The sequence below is a fragment of the Equus asinus genome, chromosome 3 (genome assembly GCF_041296235.1).
Source record: "Equus asinus isolate D_3611 breed Donkey chromosome 3, EquAss-T2T_v2, whole genome shotgun sequence".
Taxonomy (NCBI): Eukaryota; Metazoa; Chordata; class Mammalia; order Perissodactyla; family Equidae; genus Equus; species Equus asinus.
Genome location: NC_091792.1, coordinates 37,969,541 through 37,987,516, shown reverse-complemented (window position 1 = coordinate 37,987,516; position 17,976 = coordinate 37,969,541). Strand labels below are relative to the sequence as shown.

At 34.1% G+C, this 17,976-nt stretch overlaps 1 protein-coding gene across 10 annotated transcripts in view; it reads left to right on the top strand.

The window, feature by feature from the left end:
• The window catches only part of LRBA (LPS responsive beige-like anchor protein), a 705,137-nt gene that overhangs the window by 491,892 nt on the left and 195,269 nt on the right, over window positions 1–17,976 (top strand). For all 10 annotated transcript variants that reach the window (XM_070504873.1, XM_070504881.1, XM_070504880.1 and 7 more), the window contains 3 exons: window positions 3,298–3,415; window positions 4,697–4,799; window positions 14,599–14,714. In XM_070504873.1, the coding sequence (XP_070360974.1) occupies window positions 3,298–3,415; window positions 4,697–4,799; window positions 14,599–14,714 (337 nt within the window). The remainder of the gene's footprint in view (window positions 1–3,297; window positions 3,416–4,696; window positions 4,800–14,598; window positions 14,715–17,976) is intronic.

Here is a 17,976-nt window from a genome sequence, read left to right as displayed (position 1 = left end):
CTTATGTCATTTTCTGTAGTTTTGACTATGTTTGACATTTGGTAATAAAAGAAATTTTAAAGGAGCATACTACTTGCTGAATTTTAAGTAGACTTTTAAATAACCATACTGCTTAAAGGAATGGGATATAGACTGCATTTTTTGATTAATTGGATAACTATTGCAGTACATTAAAAATACTGTAACAATATTTTAGCATACAGTCATGTGTCACAATGCCAGGATTGCATTCTGAGAAATGCATAATTAGGCAGTTTTGTCATTGTGCAAACATCATAAAGTGTATTTACACCAAGCCAGACGGGATAGCCTATTACACACCTAGGCTACCTGGTACTAATCTTATGGTACTGTCATATGTGCATCATTGACCACAATGTTGTTGTGAGGTGCATGACTGTACTTATTTCTTCTGATAATTGGTTTATCCTAGAACATAATTAAATCTTTAATTAAATCTTGCAATGATTGATGTCATCATTGTGAGCAACAGGTCTTATTATATAGCTCTATAGATATAACAGGTAGAATTTTCAGATCAGTGTATAGTAGTCTTAGTATATCACAGAACTTAAAGGTTCCTTTGTTGTTTGTTTTCTTTTGGTTTTCCTCTTTCACCTATAACCCAAGTGTAGGAAAACAAATGTAGTTCATTAAAGTTTCTGATGAGTTGAGTTCTGGTTTAACAAACATTTCAACTCTTTTTTAGAACTGTGACAATGTGAGATATATATGGAAGCTCTGGACTTTTGGATTAGAAAGCCTCAGTATAGGCCATGCTCTGCCACTAACTTCCCAAGGGACTTTGTATTAAGTATTTAACTTGCCTGGGCCTCATTTTCTCTATAAATAGTTGGATATAGTGGACTGTATATGTTACAGAACATATATTGGATTCTCTATTATTTGAGAAATCCTGGGTGGCAAACTCAAATGCCATGGAAACTGCGCAAACAATGGTAAGTGAGTGAATGAGTGCCAACTGCCAAAATGGAGAGTGCATACCAGTTGTTACCATGTGGCATATAGGTCTAGATTTGACAGACACTCCAGTTTTTCCTAAGAAACCAGAAATCTGAATATTTATGTAAATATCCATTTTCTCAAGTATTTTCAACTACTTGAAATTTTAAAATATCATATGACCCAAACAAAATGAATTTGGACCATATATGGCACTTAGGTTGCCATTCATTGATTCATTGATCTACTTTGTATCAGACATTGTTTTAGAAAATGGAAATAGAATGTATTCAATGTCTTTGCTCTAATAGAATTTAGATTCTGGTATTCTAGTGCTGAATAGAGGCAATAGAAAAACAAGCAAATACTCTAATTTCAGGTAGTGATAAGTGTTATGGAGGAAATCTGATGAATTTGGGTGGGATGAGGTGGTAATGGAGGAAGTGGGGTTTAGATCCTGTGGCTTCTCTGAGGAGGCATTTGAGCAGAAATCTAAATGTGAGAGTGAGCCCAAAGATTTGGAAGGAGAACATTCCAAGCAGAGGAGAAAACAAGGATAAAGGCCCTGAGGAAGAATGAATTGGGCTTGTCAGAGAATCCCAGATGTCAGGCTGTATAGACAATTATAAATGGCTTCAGAGTTTATTATACATGTAATATGAAGCCACTGGGTGGTATTAAATATACAAGTGATGTGATCCGATTTATATTTTAAAAAAAAATTTTCTTTGGCTCCTGTCGTCATACTAGACTCTAGAGGTAAGACTAGAAGGAGAGAGACCAAGTAGGAGGACACTGCAGACTCTGGAGACTTGTACTGGTGGTGAGAAAAAAGGGATACAGGCAACCTCTGCTTTAAAAAAAAATCTCGAGGATAATAGTCATATTTTTATCCTCTCTTTTCCTGTCCCTTTCTCTTGATCTTACTTACACAGGTATTGGTTGTATAAAAAAGTTGGTAGGATTTCTCTATCACTAATTCTATTATTTTTCTTGTGATGAGAACTTTTCATTTCTATCACAAATTTTAAAACTGAAAGTGTGCTTAGTTGTTTGGTCCTTTGAATTTTTGTTCTGTTTTTCAAAAAACACTGAGCCTTAGAGTTGTACCCATTCTTTCATTTTTAGGTCCTCTGGTGCCAGATGTAGCAACATTTCTGTAGAAAAATCTAAATACTTACTTAGTGAATTAAATAAGGGTACATTGAGCAATATAGATTTGTTTGTAGTTAAGATCTAGAAAAATGGAAATGAGAAAAGAACAAAGTTTGTGTAGGAACTATTCTTACTATTCATTGTTTTTTCTCTTTGCTTATCCCATCTTTGTCCCTACAATACAGTATCATAATCAAATGTTATTTTATTTGTATTTTTTAGTGCCAGTTACTTTTGAGAGATATATCTTAATTTTTTGACTTAATTTTCTTTCATGGATTTTCATCAGGTTTTGATAGCAGATACATATCATCTTTTTAATTAATATTATGTGAAGTACTGGTGTAGAGAAATTCCAAATCTGGTTTCCCTTTAACACCTTAATGATTAAGCTTTTCAAATGAACTTTTTAAAAAACAAAGCAACGAGCTGGTTGAGGACTAAAGACAGGATTACTTTGAGTTAGCAAAGCATTCTAAACTACTGCATCTGTCACATGGGTTGACAAGAATCGTAACAAGTTACTCTGGAAACCACCTACTCCATAGAGAGATTATGCTGAGCTCATTTGCAGGTTTCTGTTTAGCCTAGCTGACAAAATGATACTTAACCTCTTATACACTGAGTCTTCATGCTTTCTGAGTGAGTGACTGTTGTCTTAACAGTGACCTTAAAAGTATGATTTTTTAAATTTATGAACTTAAATATGTTTTTTAAAGTATATAAAAAATACTTTTGTGTACATTACAATCATATTATATGAGCCTGAGTTGTATATGTGATCTGTAAGCATGTATGACATTTTTTTGAAGTCTGCCTTTTTAAGGTTTTACCTAAAACTTTACTTGCCATAATATGACTCAAAAATGAATCAATAAATAATGCAATATGTATTTCCTAAAAAGAAATAGGTTACATCATTGCTTTAGAAAGTCCCCAAGTATATTTATAAACAGATGTTTTACAATTTTACTCTGCTTTTTCATTTAAGCTTTTTTCCCACAAATTGCAATCTATTTTCTTAGTCTCCCTCCAAATTGTTTCAATAACTGTTCATTCTATTCTTAGAAATTATTTTTCTTAATAGAGTATTTTCTGTTTTAATTGGAGGGGAAAAAAAAACAAAAACGAAATTTCTACTATTGTTACTTACTTGGGATTGTTTTTTTCCTCAACTAGATTCTGGCCTATACAGAAGGGCTGCATGGAAAATGGCTGTTCACAGAGATAAGATCAATCTTTTCTCGTCGTTATCTTTTGCAAAGTACAGCCCTGGAGATCTTTATGGCAAACAGAGGTAATATGCCGCAGAAGTATATTGTTACAAAGCTAACCTCCATCTCTTTAAGATTTCATTTTTAAACATGCCATATTGTTTCCATTTAGATAGTATTTTATAGTCCACCTTCTGTCCTACTGACCTCTTTTTGAACTAAGTGCATCTTCATGGTTTTTCCCTCCTTGGTCATTCTTGGAATTATTTGTAGTAGTTTTATTTTTCTGGCCATATTACAAATTGGTGAAAACCTTTATAAATATGAGGAATAACTAACCATTTAATAAGTTGTGGAATTTTGATATCCTCAACATTGCACTGATGCTTAAACTCCTGGAAGGTGGCCGCATTTGGAGAGGTGAGAGGGTAATCAAATGATTCATACATTTATTTATCTTTTGTCTGATCTATTGCCACTTATAAAGGAGCCATCAGAAAATGGTACTAAACTGTCCTGGTTGCTTTGTATTACATCATTCTTGAAAGAACTGAAATTCAATTTGTGGGTTTAGAATGTAACTTGGTGAAATTCATTAAGACAAGAATGGGAGACAAGGTGAACTTGAAGGAAAAGCATCGATGGGTACAATTGGAGACATAGGAGGGAGAATGTATAAAACCTAGTGACTTACTTTACCTACTCCTTGTATATAGGAGTTGTATGTATAGGTTGAAATTTTCTTATTTTCTCTTTCTATAATCTACAAGTTGTCATTTAAAAAATCTGCACATAATAATATACATTCCATGCACACATTTTTTCCCCTTTATAAAAAATAGTGTGCTTTAGGGAATACATATAAAGTATAAACATATAGACATTGTAAAGAGAATATTTTTTAAACTGGTCATCATTGGAAATAAACATAACTGACAGGTTAGTAGCTACAACTTTAGGCTTTCTGGTGTTAGATTGTTAACTATATACACTTAAATTTTTAATTAGTTCCTAATAGAAATTCATAGGTATATATTTAACTTGCCAAAATTCCATTTTGTAACTTCAGAGTTGTAGCTAGGTAATCTCAACTTCATGTCACATTAATGTAAAAGCAATTGTTAGAACTTTTGACAGTATTTACAGAAGGCACTCACTATGGTAAAGGAGTTTATAAGTAAAATGAATTTCACCTCTGGCATGCTAATCCTAAACCTTGATAAATGCTGTAATAAAAGTAATATGGTAAGAATTGTATTTAATAGATACCTGAACCAGGAGCAAATATTTTACAGGACCAAGAAGTCAGTTTTCCAGAAAGGAAATCATATTATGTTCTAATTTTTATAAAATATTTTTCATAGTTGCTGTAATGTTCAACTTCCCAGACCCTGCAACAGTAAAGAAAGTTGTTAACTATCTACCTCGTGTTGGTATTGGAACCAGTTTTGGATTGCCTCAAACCAGGTACTATTTTATATGAGAAAAATGTGGAAAATAATCTGCATTAATATTTGTTCTACTTGTTTTGAAATGCATGACTTTGTGTTTTATGTTTCATAGTAAATGATGATTATTAGTGTATTGTTTTATTTTGATTCAACTGAACTTCTGTGTGAAAAAACTAGAAAAAGTTGAGCAAATGTAAACCAAAGTAAGCTGAAAAAAGAAAACAATCATAAAGGCAGAGCATCAATGAAAAGGAAAACAAAAGCAAGAAAAGAAAATCAATGCACTGAAAAATTGTTTCTCTGGAAAGATTAATAAATGTAGTATCTATACAAGACTGATGAAGCAAAAGAAAGAAGGCACAGGGGCTGGCCTGGTGGCGCAGTGGTTAAGTGTGCACCTTCTGCTTTGGTGGCCCAGGATTCACTGGTTTTGGATCCTGGGTGCAGACATGGCACCACTTGTCAAGCCATGCTGTGGTAGGTGTCCCACATATAAAGTAGAGGAAGATGGGCACGGATGGTAGCTCAGGGCCAGTCTTCCTCAGCAAAAAAAAGAGGATGATTGGCAGCAGATGTTAGCTCAGGGCTAATCTTCCTCAAAAAGAAAAATTAAAAAACGAAGGCACAAATTGCCAATATCAAGAATGAAAGAGGGGGCATCACTATAGATCATACAGATTATTAAAAGGGAAATAAGGAAACATTATGAAGAAATTTATGCTACTTAATTAGACAACTGATGTGAATGGACAGATTCCTTGAAAGACACAAACTATCAGTGAATGAATACACTGAATACACTACAATGAAGAAATGGATAATCTTAATAATAATAGCTCTACAGAGGAAATTAAATTTGTAGTTAAAGATTTTCTAATAGACCTCTAACATAAAGTTCATAGATCAAATAGTTTTATCGGCAAATTCTATGAAATGTTTAATGAAGAAATAATACCATTTCTAGGCAGATCTTACAGAAGATAGAAAAGAAGGATAAATTTCCAAAGTCTATGACACTAGCATCACCTGAATTCCAAATCCACATAAAGGCCTTACCAGAATAGGAAACTGCAGACCGTCTTGATTGGAAAGGAAGAAATAAAGCTGTCTTTATTAGTAGATGTACATGACTGTTTATGTGCAAATTCCCAAGGAATCTACAGGAAAAAAAAAATACCATTAGAATTAATAAATGAGTTTACTTATTTTTTAGCTTACAGAGTCAATAGACAGGATTGAATTTTATTCTTGTACACTACCAATGAATGATTGGAAATTGAAACTAAAAGTACTATTTAAATAGTATCAAAAAATTAAATACCTATAGATAAATCTGAAAATATATTTATAAGATTTGTTGATTGAAAGCTATAAAACACTATTTAGGCAAATTAAAGAAACCTAAAAATGGAAAGTTGTACTATACCATATTCAGGAACTGGAAGACTCAATATTATTAAGATATCAGTTCTCTCCAAAATTGATCTATAGGTTCAAAGCACCCCTATCCAAAATCTTCTAGGTTCTTTTGGAGAAATTGACAAGCTGATTCTAAAATTTAAGTGGAAATATAAATATCTAGAATAGCTAAAACAATTTTGAAAAAGAAAAACAAAATTGGAGGACTTTTCGTTTTTTTTTTTAAAGATTTTATTTTTTCCTTTTTCTCCCCAAAGGCCCCCGGTACATAGTTGTGTATTCTTCGTTGTGGGTTCTTCTAGTTGTGGCATGTGGGACGCTGCCTCAGCGTGGTCTGATGAGCAGTGCCATGTCCGCGGCCAGGATTCGAACTGACGAAACACTGGGCCGCCTGCAGCGGAGCACACGAACTTAACCACTCGGCCACAGGGCCAGCCCCAAAATTGGAGGACTTTTACTGACTGATTTCAAAACTTAATATAAAGTTACATCGATTAGTATAGTTTGGTATTTGTGTAAAGTAGACTTATAGATCAATAGACTAGAATAGTGTCCAGAAACAGACACACACATAAATGGCCAGTTTAATTTTCAACAAATGCATCAAGATATGTCCATGTGGAAAGATAGTTTTTTCAACAAATGGTGGTCAACAATTGGATATGCATGCACAAACACAAAATAACTCACCCCTTTCTTCACCTACAGATTAACTCAAAATTTAACATAGAAAAAGAAAAAGTAACATAACCTAAACATAAGTGCTAAAAGTTAAACTTCCTAAAGAAAATGTAGGAGAAAAATTGTTGTGTTCTCGTTAGGCAAAGATTTCTTAGATAAGACTCAAAAAAAATTCATTAATTGGCCTTCAAAGTTAAAAACATTTGCTTTTGAAAGACACTCTTAAGAAAATAAAAGGAATTACTACAGATTCAGTTAAAATATTTGCACAACTCATTTGTGATGGAGGACTCATATCCAGGATATATAAGAAACTAACGTTAATAACAAGACAAACAACCTGGTTAACAATATAATCAGAAGATTTGAATAGACACTTCAACAAAAAATAGATACAAGTAGCAAACACATGAAAAGATGCCGAACATCATTAGTCATCTGAGAAACGCCCATTAAAACCACAGTGTGATCCCATAGGACACCGATTAGAATGACTTTTTAAAAACTGACAATACCAAGAGCTAGTAAGGATGCAGAGTAATTGGAACTTCACAGGTTGCTGATGGGAAAGTAAAGTGATATGGCTACTTTGGAAATAGTTTCATATGAAATTAACCATACACATATCATACATCCCAACAGTCTCATTTGAAGGCATTTACCCGAGAGAAATGGAAAAATTATATTCATGCAATGATCTATTCATGAATATTTGTAGCAGCTATATTCATAATTATAAAATAATTGGAAATAGTCAAGATGATCATCAATTAGTGAATCAACAAGTTGTGATATGTCCATACACTAGAATATACTACTCAGTGATAAAAAAGAAAGAACTATTGATACATGGAACAACATGGATGAATTTTAAAAGTATTATGCTAGGTGTAAGAAGCCAACGCAAAAGATTGCATACTATATGATTCCGTTTATATGACATTTTGGAAAAAACAAAACTATTTGAACAGAAATCAGATCACTGGTAGCAAGGGGCTGTGGGTCAAGAAAGGGGGATTAATTATAAAGGAGGATACCTTTGATATCATGGAAATATTGCATACGTTGATTATTGTGTATTACACAACTGTATTTGTTTTGCAAAACTTGTACACCTAAAAAGGATGAATTTTATGCTATGTAAACTATTCTTCAATAAACCTGATTTTCAAAAACAGAAAAAGATAAAGAATGTAAACAGGAACTCTTGAACCATGCTAGTAGGAATGCAAATTAGTATAGTCACTTTGGAATACAATTTGCCAGTCTTCTTATAAAGTTAAATATCTACTTAATTTATGTCCTATTAATTTCACTCCTAGGTGTTTATTAAGAATAATAAAAATAGACATACACACATCCACTTTTAAGCAAATATTAATAGCAGTGTTATTCATAATAGTCCCAAACTGGAAATGTTTCTGACATCCATCAACTGTAAATGGATAAACAGGTTGATCTGCATCCACACAATGAAATACTACTCAGAAATGAAAAAAAATTGACTACTGATACATGCAAGAACATAGATGAATCTCAAAAGCATTATGCTAAGTAAAGGAAATTAGGCACCGTGGACTACTTACATCATAGCCATGGGATATGATTCTATTTATATGAAATTATTGAAAAAGCAAAACAGTATAGTGACAGAAAGCAGATCATTGGTTGACAGGGTCCAGGGATTGGGACAAAGGAATTGGCTGCAAAGGGATACAAGGGAACTTTTTGGAATGTGTCTTGACTGTGATGGTGGTTACAGAAATATGTATATTTAAACTTTATTAAACTGTGCACTTAAGTTTGGTAAATGTTATTATGTTAAATTTTTATCTCAATAAACATTAAATAATAAACTACATTTAAAATATCTAAATTACAAAAGTGTTTATGCATACTCATTTACGTATGCACTATTATTGCTTAATGTGTATGATAAATCAGATTAAAATTGTTTATCACTTTGATAAAAATGATTAGACTTTGCTTTATTACATCATATTTCTTGTAATTTTTTTCTTTATTAGTATAAATGTCAAATCCATATGTTAAGGATTTAGTAACCAAAATATATTTAATTAAAAACTTTTATCTTTAACCTCTGGTAAATCAGAATTCAAATATTAATTTTTGTATACATATGAACTTAATAATCAGTATTTATATTGGTTAAAGTAACTTAATAGCTACCTGAGAGGAATGTTAAAATGCCAACATATGTCTCATGGTATAGGGAATTGGGAGAGTGTAGGGGTACGCATATCTTTCCTGTGTGCTGGTCAGTTTAGCACCATCATTAATTATTTTCTTTCATATTAGGTATCGACTTGTCATCAATACAATTTAGTTAACTAATTGAAGGACTGGGGAGAGAGTGAACACTGGGATTTTTCTATTGATCGAAACATGTTAGCCGTAGAATCTTACAGTTTACTTTTAGCGTACCTAATTTTGTACTGATTTGAGCTGTTTTTGATTAGTGTTTACTTCATTTTCTTCAGATAATATTTTATTACAAATGCAATTAAAATAGAATACACAAACAACAGTCAAGATGTTAATAGAAGCTACAGTCATCCTGGGGCTGGAAGACTTACATGCCTCTTGGCAGCAGGACTCAGTTCCTTACCATGTCTGCCTCTCCATAGACTGCTTGAATATCTACAGGACCTTGGAGCTGGCTTGCCCTAGAGCAAATGACCCAAGAGAATTAGGCAGAAGCCCCAATGTCTTTTTATGACCTCCGCGTTATAGTCACATTCCATCATTTCTGCTGCCTTGTATTTGTTACAAGTGAGTCTTTAAACACAGCCCAGGCTCCAGGGTAGGGGAATCAAGCTCCACTTCCTGAGGAGAAGGTATCAAAGAATTTGTGGACTTATTTTAAAACTACCACAGATTACAACTTTTATGAAAACAGGGCACATAAATTGGCCTTTCTGGCTTATAAGCAATAGTTGCTTTCCAATGCCAGTAAGGATTTTGATTAGGTAATTTTGTAATTCAATGAGGAGTTGCAGGGTTCAGATAGAAGGAACTCAGAATGGCATAGTAGATTTTCTTATCTTAATAAAAACGTCTTTTTTTCTCCTGATTATCTCTTTATTTATGAAAAGTTTTATTCATCACCCAGTATCTATCATACTTGAGAACTCTTTGTAATGTTTTCTCACAGTTAATGAAAGCTAAAAGTCTTAATTCATTAAATCAGTCCCTTTAATAGATCTTCAGCACTTATTATCAGTCACCCAGCAACGTACAAGATAGATATCATCTTGCCCACACATGTTTAAACAAATATGTAAACAAAATAAATAATCGCGTAAGTGACAGGAAGGATATAATTAAGGTGTTGTGATAGGGGTTAGTGGATGAAGACGAGGTGCTTTAGATAAGGTGGTCAGAAATGTCTTCCTATGTGACTTTTAAGTTTTGATTTGAAGGAACAGAATCAGTTAACCTTTGACAGAGGGAATAGCATATGCAAAGGCCCTGAAACAAAACCGAGCTTCCGTGTTTTAAGAAACGTTGAAGGGCAAGCATCTTTGGAACTTAGTGATCTTAGGAAGAGGGTGTTAGTTTTGAGACAGTTAGGAGCTTATTCTAGAGATCCAGGTGATATGTGATGGTGATAGTGTCATTGAAGAGAGACATCCTTGTTTACAGATTTTGAGAAAATATCATTTATGTGAGTTGGAGATTAGTTAGATTTGGGGGATAATAAGAGAGAGAGGTGTCCAGTGTGTCTCCCCAAGTTTCAGCTTGAGCTGTTCAGTGACATTTACTGAGGTTGGGAATGCTGGAGAAGGAGTAGTTGTATATATTCCCCTCCATCTCCGCCGTGGTTAGGGTTGGGATTGTGGGGAGGAATTTGCATATGGACAGAAAGTGAGAAGTTTAGTTTCAGATCTATTGAAATTGAAACCCCTGAAAGATGTCCAGACTGAAATGTCGAATAGGAAGTTGATGAGGGGTCAGTGAGCCGAGGAGTCGAAAGAAAGATTTCTTGGACTCTCAAGGTCTGGCAATAGTGCTCTTTTATTTAGAGAATAGTATGGAATAGCATGGGGACAGGACCCATGGGCAGTGAAGAGCTGCAGGCATGGGGACAGGACCCATGGGCAGTGAAGAGCTGTTGCTGCTGCTGCATGGGAACAGGACCCATGGGCAGTCAGAGCTCCTGCTGCTGCCCTGAGTTGAGGGTTAGGGCTAATTTTATAAGGCATGGGTATGTGACTTATTTTTACTGGAAAAAGAAAAGATGATGTAAAAAGTCATTAAATGATTTCAGTGCAGATGGGGTCTGGTTATTGTGCGGTCATATAACTTTTAGATATGAATCTGGCCATATAGATCGGCATGTAGGTGAGGATGCCCTGGGCTTCTCTGCCTGGGGCAGCCCTAATTCATATCATAAAAAACTCCACTGGGTCATATAGTTTGGCATGTAGGCCAGATCACCTTGGGCTTCTCTAGCTGGGGCAGCCTTAATCCACATCAAAGTTAGATATAAAGATGTATGTCTAGAGCTCAAAAGAAAGATGTAGTACTTGGGAATCACTACCATTTAGATGAAATTTGAAGCCAAGAGAGGAATAAGCTTATCTGGGGAGAGACTGTAGGACAGGCAAGAGGAAGTAGGGCTGCATCCTGAGGAACCATAACATTTAAACATCGGGTAAATGAAACAGAACACATCCCCCTTCAGAAAAACAAAATGAAACAAAAACAAAAACAGGAGTGGCTCAAAAAATACATGCAGGAAAATGTGATGTCAAAGGATAAAAGTATTTAAAGAAGTTCAGATCTGAAGAGGAACCAGTAAGATGTAGACTAAAAAGTGTCCATTGCATTTAGCAAGAGCAGTTTTTGATGCCAGAGGGTTGAATATTGTGAATGTGTCCATACAGTATCAACAAGCTCTCCCTGGCAAACAGGCCCTTCGGTTTTGTTGCAGTTTATGGGCTACGTCTTCTGGTTCTGGTTTAGGTGTGAGGCTTCTGTCATTTAACCACTAGAGACACTTGTACTAAATCCTGACCTACCACTAATAGCAAATGGCAGGAGAGTTAATCCTTCTATCACTTTTCTACCTGTAGCTCTTCTTGATCTGGAATATTCTGACATTTTATGCCTACTTAGAGTATAAGCATATACACATCAATACCAGTTATAAGCCATACAATAGGTTGAATAAGCCCAAAGGTTCTACCCACATGTCGTTTTAGTGTTTTCCCCAACCCTATCACTGAATTCAGGCATTTATTTATTTTTTTTCTCACAGGAGCATTAACTAAGGAATTTAGCACCTGTTTATGAAGGGTTAGAACAGCTACCAGGAGATCATCTTATCCTGCAAGTTAGAAGCTTGGTGAAGAACAGGGGAGAGGGAAAGTTTAGGCCACAGGGGATGGTTGGAGTGGCTTTTTTTCTCCTTTGGTTTCTTGCTCCAGATTCTGTGCCAGTTCCTCCCCTATGTCCCTCCAAGCACCTAAAGAATACCTGGGCTTGGCAGCTCCTTTCTTTTTGTTCCCACACATGCTGCTGCAGCTCTACAATGTAGTCCTTGGTGCTTTTTGGCCACTCCTCCTCTCATGGGACTGGGAAGGATAGTGATTTGGGTTTCTGTACTCAACAGAGTTATAACATGTCAAAATTTATGGGATGCAGCTAAAGTAGTGCTTAGGAGAAAACTTATAGCTTTATGTACCTATATCAGAAAGACAGAAATGCCTCAGATCAATAACCTAAGCTTCTACCTTTAGAAACTAGAAAAAAAAAAAAAAGAGCAAGTTAAATGCAAAGCAAGTAGAAAAAAATGAATAATGAAAATTAGAGCAGAAATCAATGAAAAGCAAACAAACAAAAGATCAATGAAACAAAAGTTGATTCTTTGAAAAGATCAATAGAATTGACAGACTTTAGCCTAACCATAAAAAAAGAGATGACATAAATTACCAAAATCAGAAATGAAAGTAGGGACATCCCTACTGGCCATATATTAATTAAAAGGATTAGAAGGGAATATCATGAACAATTTTAGCCAACAAATGAGACAACTTAGATGAGAGGGAAAAATTCCTAGAGAGAATTATCAAAACTGACTCAAGAATAACTTAAATTCTGAATAAACCCATAACAAGTAAAGAAATTGAATTAGTAATTTAAAAATCTTCCCACAAAGAAAAGCCAAGGCCTAGATGTCTTTACTGGTGAATCTTATCACACATTTAAAATAGAAATAAATTCAATCCTTCACAAACTCATCTGGAGGATAGAAGAAGAGGAAACACTTCCCAACTCATTCTGTGAGGTTATATCACCCTAACACCAATACCAGGCAAAGACATCACAAAAAAACAGACAACAAAAATCTATAGACCAATATCTCTAATGAATAGATATGCAAAAATCCTTTACAATATATTAGCAAACGAAATCCAGCAATATATAAAAAGAATTATAGAATGATCATCTAGGTTTTATCACAGGAATGCAGATTGGTTTAAATCTGAGAAATCAATAAATGTTATGTACCAGTTTCATAGAATAAAGGACAAAAACCATATGATCATCTTAATAGATACAGAAAAAGCATTTGAAAAGTCTAACACACATTCATGATTAAAAACTCTCAACTGACTAGAAACAGAAGGGAATTTGTACAAAATGATAAATATGGTCTATCAAAAAATCCCATAGTGTGCATCATACTTAATGTTGAAAGACCGAAGGCTTTCCTCCTAAGATCAGGAAGGCTAGAATGTTCTCCAATCTCACCACTCCTGTTAACATTATATTGGAGATTGCAGCCTATGCAATAAGCAAAGAAGCATATAGGAGTGGGGATTAACTGTAAATTGGCACAAGGCAAGTTTTTGTGGTGATGAAAATGTTACAAAGTGCATTGTGGTGATAATTGCACAAACTTAGAAATTAACTTTTAAAAAATCATTGAACAGTACACTTACAATGGGTAGATTTTATGGTATGTGTTATCCCTTTGTAAATAAAGCTTTTTAAACAATAATTACCTTCTCCTTGGTGTAAGGAAACTGTGACAGAATACTTCTCTGAGATTCTAGGCTCTGAATGTAGTAATTAATCCTGCCACCTATGTCCCACTGCTACATGATATTGGTCAGTTGTATCCTTTGTTATTTATACTGTACTAAGAAAATACAGAAAACTTGGTCTTCTATTAAGCTGTATAAAAATATAATAGTTTATCTTACCTTTGTCCCACCCCATGAGTAGACACCTCGAGAGTTTAGAATCCTTTTCCCCTGTTACAAAGGGTATACAAATGTAATATTTAAATTTATGTTATACAAATATGTTGTCTTTAAGAGATGAGTATTAAAATTGGTGATGTGAATACAACTTTATATGTATTTTTCATTACTGTAATTGCTTTTATATCAGTAAAGCAGTGAATTATTAATCATACTATTATTAATGAACCTAGATATTATAATGACAGCTTACCTTAATGGATAGAACATGTATAATAGACCTACGGGTAGTCCAAATTCTTTGTTTCACCATTAATTATAGATTGAAACATCTCTGGTATTCATTAGTAGAACATGAATAGAACTTTTCAGAATTATATAGATATCATTTTGAGTAAGCACAGATATTCGTGATTTATTATTGTGATATAATTAATCTTACATTTAAATTGATTCTACATTGAATTCTTTTTCTTGCAGGCGTATCTCATTAGCTAGTCCACGTCAACTTTTTAAAGCTTCTAATATGACACAAAGATGGCAACACAGAGAGATTTCAAATTTTGAGTACTTAATGTTTCTCAACACAATAGCAGGTAATTTAAGCCTACATGTTTGCTTATTTCCAAAGATAAATTATTAATGGTGATATGATTAGATTATTTTGAGTACTGGTATAAATAGCTTATTTTTATTTTCATTATTACCACATGAATACCTTATCAAGAGTAATTTAATAATAGAGTTTACATGAACAGTTGACTACCGGAGGGAAATTAAAAATGAGTATAAATACTCTTTTCCAAAAATATAATATGAAAATTTACAACTATTTAATATAGTAAGAATGGATTTATCATGGAATAGTAGGAACGAAAACCCATATACAATCTTAAGAACCTATTAATAACTTGATTAGAAATGTTTGATGAAGCAATGAAATACAACAGAGAAAAAAGAAAGCTGGGTAAAATATTAAGTAAAGAACATTTATATTATAACCTATAGATGAAAATCTAAAGACTAAATGGCCCTGTAAGAGGTCTATAATCATGTAATATTATTGAAGATCACCTATTGAGAGAGTAAAGAATAGAAATGTGTCATTACTTTTCTTTTGTGAAAACTAGTATAAAGGAAATGGAGAATGTATTTATGAGACATTTGAGATTCAGTTCAACAAACTGACACAGTTTATATTTGAGGCACAAAGGAGATACAAAGAGAATAAGGCATGTTGCTTATTCTCAGAGAAGTTGTTTTAAGTGCGAATGTCAGCATTTATGTGATTCTAGAACAAAGGGGTATAGATTCAATAAAAGAAATACAAAATACAAAGTACTATGGGGATTAAAAGCACAAAGGAGGGAAATTATATAATATTCATTCAGTTGATGGGAGTAAGGAAAAAATCAGGAAAGTTTCGTGTTTGTGTAATGGTGGATATTACTTTAATTGGCAGAGGAGGTAGTTGGGAGTTTAGGAGTCATTCCATGTAAAACTGAAGGCATAAGCAAACATGCAAAGATGGGAAAATATGAAGTATAGCTAGAGAATGATTAATGGTAAAGTGTGTGTGTGTGTACGTGCATGTGTGTACATAAAGTATGTATTCATAAAGGTATGATGAGAGAAAACTAGAAAGATAGTGTGGAAACATTGTGGAAGATTTTCTGTCAATTTGAGTAGTTAGCAGTCAATTCATTGGGAAACTTCCGAAAGTTTTGGAGCAAATGAGTGATATTAGAACTGTATGAAAAGTTAACTTGGAGGCAGAATGAAGGATAAACTGGAGTAGAGAGAGAATAGACAGAGAGCAAAGTTAGGAAACAATTATATATAAAAAGTAATGATGGTTTGCATTGGAGAGGTGATAGTGGGAATGACAATGAAGGATCAATAGCATAAGAATTTACGAGGTACAACCATTTGACATCCAGCTGACTGAATGTAGGTGTAAATGAGAAGAAAGTGTCAGAAAAGACTTCCAGGCTTCTGGCCTACATCTCTGGAAAATGGTCATGTCATTAATGGAAAAAGAAGTCAGAAAAGTTGATCTAGGGAAAGATGCTGATTTTACTGTGCTAGCAAGACATCCAAGTTATCAAAAAGAATTGTTGAAAGTTTGGGTGAAAGAGGGTATTTGGAATTTAGAGATAGGACTTTGGATTTCTTCTCCATAGAGAGGAAATCACTGAGAGAGAGTTGAGATTATCAAGCCAGACAGTACAGAAAGCAGTGAGATAAGGTCTGGGGCAAAGTTAGTAAAGGAGAAAAGAGAATGAGTAATCCCCGAGTTTGTAGACTTAAAGCAAATGTCTTGAGAGGCAAGGGGCAAGGGAGAAAGAGAGAGAGGCCTTGGTCACCTGTTTCAAATACTGTAGAGACGTAGGGAGAATTAAGAATGAGTACAGGCCACACCTTTGGCTTTGGCATTTGGGGACTTAGTGGTTACTTTATAGGTGTTCATTTTCAAAGCAAGGAAAAAAGATTTATTATAAGGGCTGAGTGGTTGAAGATGAAATGAGAACATTAGATAGAGATTAATTTTCTTGTGTGATAGTAAAGAGAGGATAGGTTAAGGCAGAGGACAGAAGCCATGAAAGAGAGAGAAAGAAAAGTAACGACTCAAGTTGTGAGGGAGATGAGTTCAAGCCTGAGGTGAAGTAATTACACCTCACAAAGAATGAAGACTGTTAGGGAAGTGAGGAAGACAGGGAGTATTATGAAGAATTGGAAGTTAAGGGCTCACATTGAAAAGTCTTAAATTTTATCACTTAAGAAGATGTTCGTCTTACAGTCAGTTGAGGGAAAGAAATGAAGAAAGTTAGAACAGTTACGTGGAATTTAGTAGGGATTATATGACTAGTGACTGAAAGGATTTTTAAGTAGTAGTGAGAGACAAGAAACTTACATAAGCTTAATGGATGTATTTTGCTTGTGATAAATTAATTAACACATAGATCGAATGTGCAGTAATAATTATGGAGAATAGTGATCTACTCTCAAATGCTTCTATTGTACCTACAGTGTCTTTTAAATATATTCCCTGGATATTCTCTTTAAAGAATAGAATCAATAATTTGTTTTGGATGGTATTTGTGATACATCAGGTTCCCATGATACCATAACAATTCTCAAAAGACAGTCAGTAGGCATTCAATAACCATATACTGAGGAGTTTAACTTAATAAAAGTCTGTTCACACTGAGCAGATGCATACTCTTTTTTCTTAGGTACAATAAACTTGATGATTTAAGCAGATGGGACAAGATGAAGATTTTACTGTTTACTAACATTTCCATCAGAAGGAGAGGGAAGTAGGGGAGAAAAAGGGAATCAAAATAAACTGCTTTTTGCTGCTGAGTTTGGTTATTTTTTCCTGGGAGAAATTAAAATTGACAGAAATATGTAGTGACGTAATTACCTCTGAAGTAAAGTTACCTAGTTGTTCATGTTTTGTAAGTCTATCCAGGTCAGTCAAGGAAGATCTCTGTTACTCTAGTAGGCCTCAAGCCCAAGATGTATAGAGTGAAATGAAGTTAAAAACACCAAATCATAAGGAGGGCTTAGATTCCAAGAGTCTAGGTGGAGAAGTACTTGAATATTCAGCTATATATTGGTATGACATCGAGATATATTTGAGAAAGAGAAAGGAGTGAAAATGCTAGAATACTCAATAAGAAAGGAATTCAAACAATATTCATATACTTGTCTTCCTTATATTTTAGCCATAAAAGTCTGTTCACGTTAAATCTGACTAAAAATAGGTTGTAGACTAGTATAGTGGAGCTGGGATTCAAATGCCAGCGTTTTGACTCCAGAAACAATGATTTACTCCACCATGCTGCCTCCTTA